Raw genomic sequence first — 17533 nt, forward strand, 5'->3', positions numbered from 1 at the left:
CAGAAGGGAAAGAGACACGTGTACCCCAATGTTCATCGCAGCACTGTTTATAATAGCCAGGACATGGAAGCAACCTAGATGTCCATCAGCAGATGAATGGATAAGAAAGCTGTGGTACATATACACAATGGAGTATTACTCAGCCATTAAAAAGAATACATTTGAATCAGTTCTAATGAGGTGGATGAAACTGGAGCCTATTATACAGAGTGAAGTAAGCCAGAAAGAAAAACACCAATACAGTATACTAACGCATATATATGGAATTTAGAAAGATGGTAACAATAACCCTGTGTATGAGACAGCAAAAGAGACACTGATGTATAGATCAGTCTTGTGGACTCTGTGGGAGAGGGAGAGGGTGGGGAGATTTGGGAGAATGGCATTGAAACATGTGTCATGTGTAATATCATGTATGAGACAAGTTGCCAGTCCAGGTTCGATGCACGATGCTGGATGCTTGGGGCTGGTGCACTGGGACGGCCCAGAGGGAGGGTATGGGGAGGGAGGAGGGAGGAGGGTTCAGGATGGGGAGCACAGGTATACCTGTGGCGGATTCATTTCAATGTTGGGCAAAACTAATACAATATTGTAAAGTTTAAAAATAAAATAAAATTTAAAAAAAAAATTAAGTATTTGGAAAGAAGGCAAGACTATGGAAGCTCTTGAATGCACAATTAAAACTGTGCAAGCTTTATTTTCTAGACTATGAGGGACCACAGAAGATGTGTGTGTAGTAGAAACAATATGACCAAAATGAGCTGTGGGATTATTCTAAAGTTGGAATGCAAGATTTTTAAGAAGATCAGATGTAGAGCTACTAGTGATAAAGCCAAATAATGACAAAGGTCTGGCTAGAACAGTGATGAGAAAAGGAAATGGCGGGGGGCGCCGCAGGCAGCACAAAATTAACCAAGTTGGGTAATGATTGGATATGAGGTATGAGAGAATGGACGAATACGGATGACAGTGAATGAGAAAACCGTTAGAAGGAAAGAATAAGAAGGAATGGGAACCAATAGAAAGAATTTCCTTTAAGACTGACAGTTAAGTTAGAGTTACATAAGAAGACTTGTCAATTTGAAAATAACGGTACCTTCAAATATCAAGACTGAGTGGGCATTTGGCAACATAGGACTAGTGCTCAGAAGAGAATAAACTGAAGAAAAAAACTTGAGAGTTTTTTTTTAAACCTCTTTAGAATGTTCAATGTTGGAGAAGGAAATGGCAACCCACTCCAGTGTTCTTGCCTGGAGAATCCCAGGGACAGGGGAGCCTTGTGGGCTTCTATCTATGGGGTCACACAGAGTCGGACACAGCTGAAGCAACTTAGCAGCAGTAGCAGCAGAATGCTCAAAACATTCTGTAGCGTACAGACACCAGAATGTGTGCTATTTCAGAGCAGTGATAACCTCTTAATTTTTTATCCCTTAATGTTAAGCACAGTTCCCAGAACACAGGAGACTCTCAGTAAAATGCTGCAGAGGTGGGCAGAGTAGGGAAGGGAACAGAGCTGCATGGCTTGTTAATGGCAGAGGCTCGATGAGAGCCCAGGTCTCCTGACTCTCCACTGTATCATAATGAAGAGATGACCTCTGATCATCCATACACAGGACACTCTAAGGGGATCTTGTAAGAAAAAAAAATGAACTGTGGGAAGTATCTAGGGGCAGATGTAAGGGAGATATAAGAATATAGCAGGAAAGAAATGTCAGTTATAGGGGGAAAAATGACAGTGTTGTATCATAGACTCGAAGGAAATTTTTCAAGAAAGGAAGCACAGTCAGCTGTATCAAATGAACATATGCTACAGGCAATGTTTCTCTGGTCTCCTACATCAATGAGACCCAAGGCAGACAGAGGTCACATTTTAAAATAAAGAATTAAGAAATTTTAATCTATCTTTCACAACATTTTAAATACATATATCACTCATAGCTACAGTTAAAAAAAAATACTGCAATCTTCAGTAAATTTTATCTCAACATAATATACAATGGAAAAGTCACTACAGTAGTTAAGCTGAACAAACACTTGTGCAATAAATGAAACCTGAAGCAAAAGGAAACACTTTAAAAAGTAATTATTTACATGTACTGACAGCAACAAAAAACACATGAACTACTGAAGGTCTTACCTTAAATCTCTTGTCTTGCAATACTTTCTTGATGGCAACCAGTTCTCCTGAATCACAAAGTTTGGCTTGATACACGACACCAAATGACCCATTTCCAATCACTTTAGTGTCTGTATAGCTGACTTCTTGTGGCCTGTCTGGACCCTGCCCAGGAGTTGCCACCACTGTGGTCACCTTGCTGCCATCTTTGTCTCCTAAAAGAAAAAAGGGATAGAAAAATGAGAACTGCAAAGACTTCAACCGAGAAAATTGCCACAGTATACCGAGTAAACTATGTGCGTTTTAAGTTCCTTCAGTCATGCCCGATTCTTTGTGACCCTATGGACTGTAGCCCACCAGGCTCCTCTGCCCATGGGATTCTCCAGGCAAGAATAATGGAGTGGGCTGCCATGCTGTCCTCCAGGGGATCTTCCCAACCCAGGGATCGAACCTGCATCTCATGTCTCCTGCATTGGCAGGCGGGTTCTTTACCACTAGCGCCACCTGGGAAGCCCAAATATTCTATAATTATTTTTAAATGCTCATGTTCATTTATCATATCTATCATCACAGAATTATTTCAACTATTTGTTTCAATTATAAGTAATTATTTTAACCATCATTTATTCAGTCACTCTATAGAGCAGGCACCATGCTTAGTTTATACACATGAATTCATTTAATGAAAACAATCCCATGAAGTAGATAGCACTGTTCCTATAAAAACATAATAAGAAAAATGCTAAATTTGTCCAGTCAAAAGGCAAATGATGGACTCACCAAAGAATCCTTATCTGTCCAACTCTAAAAGCCCTAATTTTTTCCCCAGGCTTTCTTCTTGTACTTGAAAAAAAGATACGTGCAACTGAAAACATCTAATTCTGTTTCTATTCAGACCACTCTCCCTTTAGGAAGGTAAAGCTTTAAGTTTTTGCTTCTCCGCGTCTTATTTCTTCTTAAGAAAATAGTGATACATTTCCAAGAAAAGTCAGATGGGGAAAAGAAACAGGGGAATGTTAATTTGGGGGTAAGAGACGCAAACCTTGTAAGAAAAATCAAACCCATTCTGAACTGAGCCTCATTCATAACTATCTCACCAGCACTGGGGTCTCTGCCCACTCATGGCCATCTCCTCATCTCTTCTGCCTTCATTTCCCGCCAGTAACAATCCAAAGATTATTTCCAAGTTCAAGAGCCACCTCCTTTCTTGACTAAACAATCACCTTACTCTCTGAATTCTTAAACTATTTCAAACCATTCTATACCACTGAGCACTTGATTTTAAAAAGCTTTAAATTGTTCCTTTAGTGATTTCAGAATACACCCAGATTCTAGGGACTACAATCTTTGCAAAGCAGCAATTATGACTTGTGCTTCTTCTCTCTTTGCTGACATTTCTAAAACCAGTTCTCACTGACAAAACTGCACATTGCTTTTTCTCTCTCCTACTCTTCCATTGTACCAATTTTAAGATGTTAGTTGAATTCATAGTAACCTCATAAAAGAAAAATGATGCAATAGTTAAATCCAAATACCAAACCAAGATGATGAAATATGTATTCATTTGTCTCGCACATTAAAAAAAAAAAAATATATAATAATCTGATTTTCCAATGGTTTGAGTCTTTCCCCTACTCAATTTAAGACTGCCAGAAAAATGAATATCCAAATGTTAGTGGCATATTGTAAACAATATTTACAGCCATTTAAGCTCACAGAGTTAATATATACAAAAGCCAAAAAGCAGTATCTGCAACTGATTAACTCTCTTGTGTGTAAGGCAGCCTTCATGACAGATACAAAAACAATGAATGATTCCTACATACAACAGCTAGGTGGTTTATAGGCAGTCTATACTGTATCACAGCCAGCTATCTGAAACACATATGTCTTTAGTTTTAAGGTGAAACACCTGAACAGATATGATTTAGTTAGCACAAATCCAATATGACTTGTAGAAAGAATAAATCAAATATTGTCAATACCATCATTTTATTTCCAACAGTTTTACATATGCTTTAAATGTACATAAACTTCAGCACAAAACAACATACATAAGTTTCCTCTCACCTCTAGTTATCTAGTAAAATAGATCTTAGACATATATGCTAAAAACTTAATTAAATCTAATCTGAGTTCTAAATGATCATGCCTCACTCCCCCAAAATATTCCATAGAACTCATTTTTGATCACGTTAATCAACTTGTATGCAGATCAAGAAACAACAATTAGAATCAGACATGGAACAAGGGACTAGTCGAAAATTGGGAAAGGAGTACAACAAGGCTATATATTGTCACCCTGCTTATTTAACTTATATACAGAGAACGTCATGCAAATTCCTGGGCTGGATGAATCACAAGCTGTAATCGAGATTGCCAGGAGAAATATCAATAATCTCAGATATGAAAATGATACCACTCTAATGGCAGAAAGTGAAGAGGAACTGAAGAGCCTATTGATGAGGTGAAAGATGAAAATGAGAAAGCTGGCTTAAAACTCAATATTCAAAAAAACTAAGATCATGGCATCTGGTCCCATCACTTCATGGCAAATAGACCGGGAAAAAATGGAAACAGTGACAGACTTTATTTTCTTAGGCTCTAACATCAATGAGGATGGTGACTGCAGCCATGAAATTAAAAGACGCTTGCTCCTTGGAAGAAAAGCTATTCTTCTTTTTGGAAGAAAAGCTATGATAAACCTAGACAGGTTTTAAAAGGCAAAGATATTATCACTTTGCTGACAAAGGTCCGTCTAGTCAAAGCTATCGTTTTTCCAGTCATGTATGGATGTGAAAGTTGGACCATAAAGAAGGCTGAGTGCCAAAGAATTGATGCTTTTGAATTGGGAGTGCTAGAAAAGACTCTTGAGAGTCCCCTGGACAGCAAGATCAAACCAGTCAATCATAAAGGAAATCAGTCCTGAATATTCACTGAAGGACTGATGCTGAAGCTGAAACTCCAACATTTTGGCCACCTGATATAAGAGCCAACTCACTGGAAAAGACCCTGATGATGGAAAAGTTGGAAGGCAAAAGGAGAAGGTGGCAGAGGATGAGACGGTTAGACAGCATCACTGATTCAATGGAGATGAATTTGAGCAAACTCCGGGAGGCAGTGTAGGACAGGGAAGTCTGGTGTGCTGCAGTCCACGGGGTTACAAAGAGTCAGATATAGCTTAGTGACTGAGCAACAACAAATCTTAACCACCACTTCTAAGTACAAACCTTACTATAAGTTTCTCCTCCATTTATAAAATAAACCTATCCTTACTTGTATTATTGTACTTGTACTTAAAATCCAAAGTGTTGAATACATTTTCTTGTAATCCTATTGTTCCAAAGAAAATAAAAAGTGATTTCAAACAGTTTGACTTTTCTCTAGATCATTCAAGTCAAAAACCATATCACCAAATATATGTATACATGTATACATATATATAATATATATACACACACATATACATATATATAATACACACACACACACGCACACCATGGACTGTACGGTTCATGGGACCGCAAAGAGTCGGACACGACTGAGCAACTTTCACACACACACATATATACATATTAAAAGAACAATGAATTAATAACTCCAATTCCACTGAACAAGTTTCTTGTGAGATCTCACAGGTCTAATTCACAAAACAAAGCATCATCATTTTTTAATTGATATAGATATTAACAATGGGTACTCTACTCCACAATTTTAGCTGAAAACAAAAACCGTCTGGGTATAACCAAAAATTACGATTTCCCACTCTATAATCATATTTTAAGCTGCCCAAGTGGCCCAGTTGTAAAGAATCCACCTGCCAATACAAGAGACATAAGAGATGCAGGTTTGATCCTGAGTTGGGAAGACTCCCCTGGAGAAGGAAATGGCAACACACTTCAGGATTCTTGCCTGGAAAATTCCATGGACAGAGGAGCATGGCAGGCTATAGTCCATGGGGCCACAGAGAGTTGGACACGACTGAGGGACTGAGCACTATCTACTACTGTTAAACTCGTAAATGTTTATCCCAACATTATGATTTGCCTATAGGAAGAGGCACAAATAAGGTAATTCTGCAAAAATATTAAAAGCAGAGTTGAAAGATAAATGGGTGCCACAGAGGCTATAGCTGAGAGAGAGTCTTGAGGCCTCAATTTTAAACTGATTGGATGTGAACAGAGACCAATCCTTTTACCCTCTTACACATCTAGTAAAAACAACAAAAAAATAACCCTGCTTACTATCTTAGCAAAAATGAAAAGGTTTACTCTATTCTCTTTTGAGCAGTGAGAGAAACTGCTGAGAACTCTTACAGGCTAGCAGGAACTCTTCCTCCACTAGCAGGAAATCCTGCGTATACAAGGAACAATGGCTCTAAGACCTTGTGCCCAAGCATCCTGGAATTTTTATTCAGAAATCATTCAAGCTCTTCAAGACTGCTCCATCAGATACCTGAAATAGCAGAGCTGTAGAGAACGGCAAGGTAACACTGGCGGTGACTTCGTATGAGCATCAGTAGTGCATGGGACAGTCGGCAGCTAGTGTGCCAGGGAAAAGCATGTCACCATTTGGCACTGCAATTTGCTGACTCGGCAATAAGGTAACAGCTGTATAAAATTTCACTGTAAAAAAAGAACTTTTCGATTCATTGTTTCATCTACTCTAATCCTTACGATAAATGGAGGGAACTTATTTATTATGCTTCAAATGCAAATAAGAAAAATAAGAGAAACAAACTTGTCCAATATAACAGAGCTTTAGGTGACAGAACTCTTCACTCGCCTCAGGCTGTCTCTGCCATGTTTACAACCTTCCCACTACTACTGAAAGACCAACTTCATATACCATCCCTACCAAAGAAGGAGATGCTTCTGAAAATATAATGTAAAAAGGTCAGCTCCAGATTAACAAAAGAATAAATAAGTAATCTTTTGTAGTTCAGGCCTCAATTACTCATTTATTAATAGCTGAAGAGCTATTTCCAAAGATGTTTTGGCAACATTAAGTTTGAAATTTATCCTAATTGGAAACCAAAATATGGAGAACAAAAATGTAAAACAACGGATTCTGTGATGTTCAATTTAGAAATTGGATAACTTTGAATCTTAACAATAGAGCATCATTTTAAACACTACTACCAACAAACCAAAAATCCTCATGAAAAGCTAGAATTCATAACAAACAGGCCTCTTTAAAAAAAAACCAAACAAACACCATTTTGCCTAATATTAAATTTCCCAGAATCCAGGGTATCGTAAGTCTCACATCAACTACAATAAAATTGGTCTCCAAAAAATGCCACTTTATCTCAGCAGCAACAACAGCAAAGCAGTGGGAGTAGCTCAGTTTCAGGCCTCTCTTCTGGCCAGAGAATTCTTAGGATCCTCTATTGCAATCAAAATTCACTCAAGTAGTATGAATGTCCCATTCTAATTAGAACATAGAATTAAAATCCCTACTCTTTAACACAATGGTTAAATCTTAAAAATATAAACCATAAAACAGTCCTCCTGAAGCAATGCAAAAGTGGTATGCAACAGAACAACCACGTTCCATTGAAGGCTGTTAAATATAGAATACAATTTTACAAAAGCCTTAGATGTATCCCATAATATGTGCAGCCTAGTTCTCAATCTCTCAAACAAAGTTTGTACCTGTAAACTGTATCTTGTGGTTACATTTTTTTCATCTTCTGAAATCAATCCTCAGAACAATGGACCCTGAGATGAACAAATGTTACAAGGTAACACAATCCATATTAAAAGTGTGGACTCAGCATCCTGACCCAAGAGGCCACTTCAGGCATCCATGAAGATGTCGGAGGTATCTGACACTGATATTCTAATTTTAAAGTTTCTTAAGATTCAGAGCTCAGAAAAAGCAACAACTGTGATACTGCTTAACTGGGAGGCTTTTAGAGATGTTAGTAAGTCATACTAACATAAACTGAGCAAAGTTAGCAATGACTAACTCTATAAAATCTTCCTTTACCTCAAAAATAACATCTCCATGTAGAAATATCAAAAGTAACATCTCCATGTAGAAAAACCAAGTCTATAAATTCCAGAGAAACCGGCACACCAGGTACGATACAAGAAGATACAAGGTATTTTTATGAAGCTTTTTAACCTAACAATAAGGATTTGTAGGGAAACTAGCTCTGACTCTTGCTTCTCATGAAGAGAAACAACATATATTTTTTATGGATGCCCAAATATAGGAGAAGGCAATGGCACCCCACTCCAGTACTCTTGCCTGGAAAATCTCATGGACGGAAGAGCCTGGTAGCTGCAGTCCATGGGGTCACTCAGAGTCGGATACGACTGAGCGACTTCACTTTCACTTTTCACTTTCATGCATTGGATAAGGAAATGGCAACCCACTCCAGTACTCTTGCCTGCAGAATCCCAGGGACGGGGGAGCCTGGTGGGCTGCCGTCTCAGGGGTCGCACAGAGTCGGACATGACTGAAGTGACTTAGCAATAGCAATATAACACTCTGTTGAAAAACACTACATAAATTTTTTAAAGAACAATAACAAAAAAATCACCTTATCAAGCATGTAAGATAGTCTGAAAGGGAAACATTGACACTGTCAAATTTTCAGGTTTTTAAATTAAAGTTCAAACAACTCTTTATCCAAAGTAAATGGCTAAGAAACTTCTATTAAAGCAATACATACTCTCCAAGATAAACACAACTTAGATACATGAAAACAACATAAAAATAAGTAAAAGGGAAAAAAGAGCAATGACCTGAGGTCCACAGAAAATCAGAGACAAACTCTAAAATAAACATATTGCTGTCATGAAACAGGGGCTTTACTCAATAATGTGGAAGCTCTATCAAGAGTACAACTGCTCTCATACCTTGAAGCAAAACTATTAACAAAGCAAAGGAATGCCAACTAAGCATCTGAATCAGTCACCTCAAGCCAATGGTCAATAGCCTCGTTAAAATTTTTAGGGCGATTTCTATGTAAAATTGTGGTAAAAATATTTCTAGCAAAGTCTTTTCCCTTAGATAGACACAATTCATCTCCACATGATTCTATCTAAAAGACTGGAAACACAAAACAAAAAATTACTGAATTTCCTTTGGGGACAGGAAGAGTAAACACAAGGAGAAGCAGGGAAAACAAAATGGACAGATGTCATACACAAGCTGGCTGGGGGAGATGTTTTCCTGTATTTCACTTATAGAAGTGAAAGGAAAACACAGGGTGATAGACGATAACAATGAGACAGGAAAGATTCTAGAGTCCTTGACAGCACAATAATACCACACTTTAAATCACAGGCAGATACCATCCCAGTGTTCACAAGCGTTGATTCTGAAGAACCATAAAATAACCTTAAGAAAAGAAGAAACCAGTCAAGGGCTTGTCCTTAGATACATAATGGTGTTAATATTTAAGTACATGCCACACAGTGAGTGCTCAACAAATTAGATTCTCTGAACTTGGATTATTGGCAGTGGCAACAGTTTACAAAAAACAACAATAACAATTCTTCTGTTCTGCTATGCTCTTTCACCACCAGGAACATACCCTACTACAGTGCCTATCACAATGCTTGATACTTATTAAGAGTCCAAGCCCCTTACTTGACCATGAGCTCTCAGGAAAGCCAGACATTATTAAACTATTAAATTCATTTCCCTAATGCTTATTAGCAGAGGGTTCAGCATAACGCAGGTGCTCAGCAAACGTCTGCTCTTGAATTTATATAAAAATTGCTCAAGCAGAATTACTAGGATTTGGGAACTGACTACTTCCTGCTAAACAAACATTCAGCAGTGTTTTTACTTCTTATGCTTGCCACTGATCAGATACAAAGCCCTAAGGTAGGCAGAAGCCTTACAAATAGCAAAGCAGACTGGTGGGTTTACTGAAAACAAGGCAACAACAAGAAGTCAAAACAAAAAAACACAATTTGTCACATGTGAATCTATTTACAGGTAGAATTACTCTACTTCATAACCCTTTTACAAATGATTCTGGTTTCTTCGGGGCATCAATATGCAGCAATGGATAAGAAATTGGCAGGGACATCGCTGAGGTCTTAAGTTTAATTTATATCAATATATATTTAAGTGTATTTCTAGCCTACTATTTTATGCAAGCACCACTCAAACGGTGGACTTAGTTATATCTAGGAGAGTTTACTAAAAATGAAGATTCTAGAATCTCACCACAGAAACACTCAGTAGATCTGCAGTGAAGCCCAGGATGCTTAATAAACCACCCACGTGCTTCTTGATGCAGTTTCAACATCCATACTTTGAGAATCATCAGTTCAGTTCAGTCATTCAGTCGTGTCCGACTCTTGCAACCCCATGAATTGCAGCACGCCAGGCCTCCCTGTCCATCACCAACTCCCGGAGTTTAACCAAACTCATGTCCATCAAGTCGGTGATGCCATCCAGCCATCTCATCCTCTGTCATCCCCTTCTCCTCCTGCCCCCAATCCCTCCCAGCATCAGGGTCTTTTCCAATGAGTCAACTCTTTGCATGAGGTGGCCGAAGTATTGGAGTTTCAGCTTCAGCATCAGTCCTTCCAATGAATACCCAGGACTGATCTCCTTTAGGATGGACTGGTTAGATCTCCTTGCAGTCCAAGGGACTCTCAAGAGTCTTCTCCAACACCACAGTTCAAAAGCATCAATTCTTCAGTGCTCAGCCTTCTTCACAGTCCAACTCTCACATCCATACATGACCACTGGAAAAACCATAGCCTTGACTAGACAGACCTTTGTTGGCAAAGTAATGTCTCTGCTTTTGAATATGCTATCTAGGTTGGTCATAACTTTCCTTCCAAGGAGTAAGCGTCTTTTAATTTCATGGCTGCAATCACCATCTGCAGTGATTTTTTTGAGCCCCCAAAAATAAAGTCTGACACTGTTTCCACTGTTTCCCCATCTATTTCCCATGAAGTGATGGGACCAAATGCCATGATCTTAGTTTTCTGAATGCTGAGCTTTAAGCCAACTTTTTCACTCTCCTCTTTCACTTTCATCAAGAGGCTTTTGAGTTCCTCTTCACTTTCTGCCATAAGGGTGGTGTCATCTGCATATCTGAGGTTATTGATATTTCTCCCGGCAATCTTGATTCCAGCTTGTGCTTCTTCAGCCCAGCGTTTCTCGTGATGTACTCTGCATATAAGTTAAATAAGCAGGGTGACAATACACAGCCTTGATGTACTCCTTTTCCTATTTGGAACCAGTCTGTTGTTCCATGTTCAGTTCTAACTGTTGGTTCCTGACCTGCATAATACCACTTAATTCATACAACAATTCTGTGATATACTCATAATAATCACTTAACAAATGAGTGAAACTAAGGTGTTTGAAAGGTTTACTGGCAATATGCCCAAAGTAACCTCTTCAATAAAGAGTACCCATGGGATTCAGATCTGTCCATTTACTCTAAAACCTATACCCTACTACACTACATTGCTTAAGACTATGCCTTGAAAATAACACATAGTGGGTCAAGGTCCTAAAATCAACCTTGTATTTTCAGCAAAATAAAAAATTTTAAATACTTTACAGTATTGATAATTATTAAGAGTCCAAGCCCCTCACTTGACCATGAAGTGGTCAGAACCTTACAGAAGGTTCTGATGCAAAATTCTTACTTTAAAATATCTATTCTCCTTTTGAACTAATTTGAATTGACTCTATTTTAAAATCTTCTCTTAAAACCCAAATTTTACTTTAAGCCAAAAACTAGAATAAACCATGCTAACTTTCAAATGTCTGAACCTAAATATTATTTTACTCGTGGTCCTTTCTTCTAACTTGAGTGAACTGGAATAAAATCAAACCAAAACCAAAATGAATAAATATTTTACTTGGTCTTAAGCCCTCACTTGAAACACTATCAAGATGTATTTTAGAAACAGGTTTATCTCCCATAAAAGTAAAAGGCTTGCAGCATGTGTGTAAAGAGCTTTGGCTTTTAGGAATTAACATCAGAATGTAAGTCTTAAACATGCTTATCTGTTTGATTTACCAAAACTACTTGACATGGGCAGGGAGAAAGTAGACAAATACACTAAATTTTTCTGAATGAGGAAGTTTACCATATTACCAAAGAAAAGAGTATGCCACACACACGTAAAGAATAAATGCTGGACAGACTGAAGAAACAGATGTGAGTGTGTTCTCCGTCCCTCAGTCACATCCAGCTGTTTGCAACCCCGTGAACTGCAGCCCACCAGGCTCCTCTGTCCATGGGATTCTCCAGGCAAGAACACTGGAGTGGGCTGTTAAGCCCTTCTCCAGGGGATCATCCCGACCCAGGGATCGAACCCAGGTCTCCTGCATCGCATGCAGATTCTTTACCATCCGAGCCAACCCCAAAGAAACAAATAGTTACTTTAAAAACACAATGACTCACTGATCAGGGCTCATACTTCTGGCAACTTCAATCTTGAGCCATTGTGAATCCTCAAAAAATAGCTCTCACAAAGCTGATATATATTACTCTAGCTTTTAGTGAGTGTAATGTTAAAATCAGGACTCTACAATTTTTTTTTAATGGATTTCATCTGTTCCTGGCCGGACATACATCCCCCTCAATCCTCTCAATATTACCTTCTGACAACCCAAATCCATGCAGTGGGACAGCTGACTCATCAGTCTTGCTTTCCCCTGAATTACCCACCAAAGTTATCTCCACTCCTAAATCCAACCTGCTTTTCCAATAGCACAGCATACAATTGACATACATTTTACATGCATTTCAAAGTGAAGGTTCTTAACCTATAATTTTGTTATATTTCAAACAGTAGTAAAGGAGAGAAGGGGAAGGATGGGATCTGTTTTATCCCATTAGACCTGCTTACTCTAGGTTAACCCCATATGCTTTATTAATTACAATTTAACAACTAATATCCAATCTATGAGGGCAACCATGATGTTTATCACACATTTATTGCCGTAGCTCATTTTATGCCTATGCACATAGCAGGCTGTAAAACATCTGCTCTTGTAAGTGAACAACTTCCTATAGGATTCCACTAAACACTGAAGACTGGTAAGTCTTAAGGTCACTAAAACAAGTACCTCTAACATGATACAAGACCCTGTAATCTCAAAAGAGTTGAATCACTCAACAGACTGAAAAGAAAATGCAAAGACAAAACTCAGTGATTTGACAGTCTTCCCCAAGACCAGCCTTGATAACCACACAACATTATCAACAATAACATATTTGTGGAGCACTGTGTAGTTTACAAACATGTTTAGAACCATAACCTCACTTTATCTAGGCAATAGTCCTACAAGGGAGGTAGAACCAATAATGAACTGTAGAACTGAAGCTCAAAGGTAAGCAAAACTGCTCAAGATAACAGTAATATTGAAAACTACAACCCAGGGTCATCCAATATCCAAGTTCAGTATACTTTCTGATGCCTAAAAAAAAAAAAAAAAGAAAGTTAACCAAGCCATTTCTTTCTATTCCAAAATAAATCCATAAAAATAATTCTGCCAAGAGAAACAGACATTTAAATATAAACTGCAAAAATACTTTTAATAAAAAAATTGCTTCATTTTGCCTGAGCTATAAGCCTACCTGAGAGACGAGTCATCTAAAATGAGTAAAATGAGTCAGAATTCCCCTGAGGAAAATCAAATCAGTGACCTGACAGCAAACATTTATGTATTTGAACAGATTTATCACAAAATAATCATCCAGTGATTAGCAACAGCTGCTACTTTAGCAGGAACACATTTCCTGCCCTTTTTGTTTTTCTTTTGCGGGGCGTGTGTACAGGGACAAAGGGACTGGTTAATTCTAAATAAGAAACCTATTGGGGACAGAAAAAGCAGGGAAGCATGAGTTTTCTAATCAAGAAACAAAAAAGAATTACAAAGAATACAGCTCTCTACATACACAGCTTTAGGAATCTCCTACTGACCTGGCTGAACTATACTATGTTGCTTTTATATGCTTTTTTATGTGCCAGGTCATAGCTGTGGCACTTGGGTTCTTCAGTTGCAGCATATGGGATCTAGGGGCAGATTTCCAGGTGGTGGAGTGGTAAAAAATCCACCTGCCACTGCAGGAGACACAAGACAAACAGGCTCCATCCCTGGGTTGGGAAGATCCCCTGGAGTAAGAAATGGCAAACCACTCCAGTACTCTTGCCTGGAAAATTCCATGGAGAGAAGGAATCTGGTAGGCTACAGTTGATTGGGTCACTAAGAGTCGGACATGACTGAGCAACTAAACACACACAGATGGGATCTAGTTCCCAAAAGAAAGAAAGAAAGCACTAAGTTGTGTCCGACTCTTGCAATCCCATGAACTGTAGTGTGCCAGGCGCCTCTATCCATAGGATTCTCCAGGCAAGAATACTGGAGTGGGTTGCCATTTCCTTCTCCAGGGAAACTTCCCAACCCAGGAACTGAACCCAGCTTTACTGACTGAGCTACATGAGAAGACCCAACCAGTGATTAAACCTGAGCCCCTTGCACTGGAGGCACAGAATCTTAGCCACTGGACCACCAGGGAAGTCCCCAATATTTTAGTTTTCATAAATATAAAGATAACATATTTGCTTGATAATAATTTAATCTATGGAAAGATACACCCATTTGAATGCAGAATTCCAAAGAACAGCAAGGAGAGATAACAAAGCCTTCCTCAGTGATCAATGGAAAGAAATAAAGGAAAACAACAGAACGGGAAAGACTACAGATCTCTTCAAGAAAATTAGAGATACCAAGGGAACATTTCATGCAAAGATGGGCACCATAAAGGACAGAAATGGTATGGACCTAACAGAAGCAGAAAATACTAAGAGGAGGTGGCAAGAATACACAGAACTATACAAAGAAGATTTATTTTCATGACCCAGATAACCACTATGGTATGATCACTCACCTAGAGCCAGACTTCACATTCCGTGAAGTCAAGTGGGCCTTAGGAAGCATCACTACGAACAAAGCTAGTGGAAATGATGAATTCCAGTTGAGCTATTTCAAATCCTAAAAGATGCTGCTGCTAAAGTGCTGTATTCAAAATGCCATCAAATCTGGAAAACTCGGCAATGGTCACAGGACTGCAAAAGGTCAGTTTTCACTCCAATCCCAAAGAAAAGCAGTGCCAAAGAATGTTCAATTACCGCACAATTGCACTCATCTCACACGCTAACAAAGTAATGCTTAAAGTGCCAACATTCGCTGGATCATTGAAAAAGCAAGATAGTTCCAGAAAAACATCTATTTCTGCTTTATCCACTATGCCAAAGCCTTTGACTGTGTGGATCACAACAAACTGCGGAAAATTCTTAAAGAAATGGGAATACCAGACCACCTTACCTGCCTCCTGAGAAATCTGTATGCAGGTCAGTAAGCAAGTTAGAACCGAACATGGAACAACAGACTGGTTCCAAATCAGGAAAGGAGTACATCAAGGCTGTATATTGTTACCCTGCTTATTTAACTTATATGCAGAGCACATCATGCGAAATGCCAGGATGGATGAAGCACAAGCTAGAATCAAAATTGCTGGGAGAAATATCAGTAACCTCAGATATGCAGATGACACCAGCCTTAAGGCAGAAATCGAAGAAGACTTACTAAAGAGCCTCTTGATGAAGGTGAAAGAGGAGAGTGAAAAAGTTGGCTTAAAACTCAACATTCAAAAAACTGAGATCATGGCATCTGGTCCCATCACATCATGGCAAATAGATGGGGAAACAGTGGAAACAGTGAGAGATTTTATTTTGGGGGGTTCCAAAATCACTGCAGATGGTGACTGCAGCCACGAAATTAAAAGACACTTGCTCCTCGGAAGAAAAGCTATGACCAACCTAGAGAGCATATTAAAAAGCAGAGACATTACTTTGCCAATAAAGGTCCGTGTAGTCAAAGCTATGATTTTTCCAGTAGTATGTATGGATGTGAGAGTTGGACTATAAAGAAGGCTGAGTGCCAAAGAATTGATGCTTTTGAACTGTGGTATTGGAGAAGACTCTTGAGAGTCCCTTGGACAGCAAGGAGATCAAACCAGTCAATCATAAAGGAAATCAGTCCTGAATATTTATTGGAAGGACTGATGCTGAAGCTGATACTCCGATACTTTGGCCACCTCATGCAAAGGGTCTTTGAAAAGACCCTGATGCTGGGAAAGATTTAAGGCAGGAGGAGAAGGGGACAACAGAGGATGAGATATGGTTGGATGGCATCACCGACTCTATGGACATGAGTGTGAGTAAGCTCTGGGAGTTGGTCATGGACAGGGAAGCCTGGCATGCTGCAGTCCATGTGGTCACAATCAGACACAACTGAGCGACTGAACTGAACTAAGTTTATTTTAAAAAATACCCCAAATGTGTATAATATTTGGTTGGTAGAAGCTGAAATATGTACATATATAAATAGTAAATTAGCCACTGTTTCTCATTCCCAGTTCTAAACAGCTTCTGAAGATATTCAGTACCAGCCACGAATCAACATAGGGATGTCTAACTTAACACACTATTTTATCACCACCTTCTCTGATGGAAAAGGAATCATTCACATTGTTATGCTCTCCCCCACTCTGTTAAACCTGGATTATCCTTTGGACAATTAAATCCACCTCAGACGACAGACATTCTAAGTTACTTTGCCTTTTTCTTTTTTTTAAATTGTAGTTAACAGAAGAAACTTTCCTTTTCTTTTCCCTATCACTTCATTCCATTCAAAAACTAAAAGAAGCAACCTTAACCACAGCTGGTAAGCAAAAGGACAGCACTTTTGCGCTTACACCAGTGTCAACAGAAAATAAAGCCATGAGCTAAAAAGCCAATTCTATCAACCTATTAAACTCCTGAAACTACCCAGAAAGATTTGCCAGCCTCCTATAGTCTCTATTTACTCCGTATCTTCCTCAGATTAAATCCCTTCATCAATCTAATAATACCAGAATTCGGAAGAATTTTTTGACACTAATTTTTAGAGGGGGTTTACGTTTTACTTACTCTTAGTAGTAATAAAAAGTGATACGTAGAAAATATTATTATTCTCTATTATTTTTCACTGTAGTATGCAGATATTTGAGCTAATTATGGATTCCGTAGGAAAGCCCAGGAATCTAATTATTATATTACATATTTGCAAAATTTTCAATGGAAAATCATGTTCTCAGTTCTAAAACTACTAACAAAATTTAAGAACACAATCTGTTTTTATGGGATAAGACTATTCTGTATAACCTGGAAGGAAAAGAAACATAAAATATTACCATTTTTTAACTTCTTACACTGTTAAGGTGGAAATGATAGGGTACCTCCTAAGACCTTTAATAATCAGGTAATAAGAGTTCTGTCAACTCCATTACTATAAGGAACACCACACACTTTCAACTAGTGATTTTTACTTTACATTTATAACTACATGAGAAATGACACTATATTT

At 38.4% G+C, this 17533-nt stretch overlaps 1 protein-coding gene across 5 annotated transcripts in view; it reads right to left on the reverse strand.

The window, feature by feature from the left end:
• GSK3B (glycogen synthase kinase 3 beta) overlaps nucleotides 1-17533 on the reverse strand; it is a 220797-nt gene that overhangs the window by 144949 nt on the left and 58315 nt on the right. For all 5 annotated transcript variants that reach the window (XM_061399627.1, XM_061399550.1, XM_061399795.1 and 2 more), the window contains exon 2: nucleotides 2138-2331. In XM_061399627.1, the coding sequence (XP_061255611.1) occupies nucleotides 2138-2331 (194 nt within the window). The remainder of the gene's footprint in view (nucleotides 1-2137; nucleotides 2332-17533) is intronic.

The sequence above is a fragment of the Bos javanicus genome, chromosome 1 (assembly GCF_032452875.1).
Source record: "Bos javanicus breed banteng chromosome 1, ARS-OSU_banteng_1.0, whole genome shotgun sequence".
NCBI lineage: Eukaryota > Metazoa > Chordata > Mammalia > Artiodactyla > Bovidae > Bos > Bos javanicus.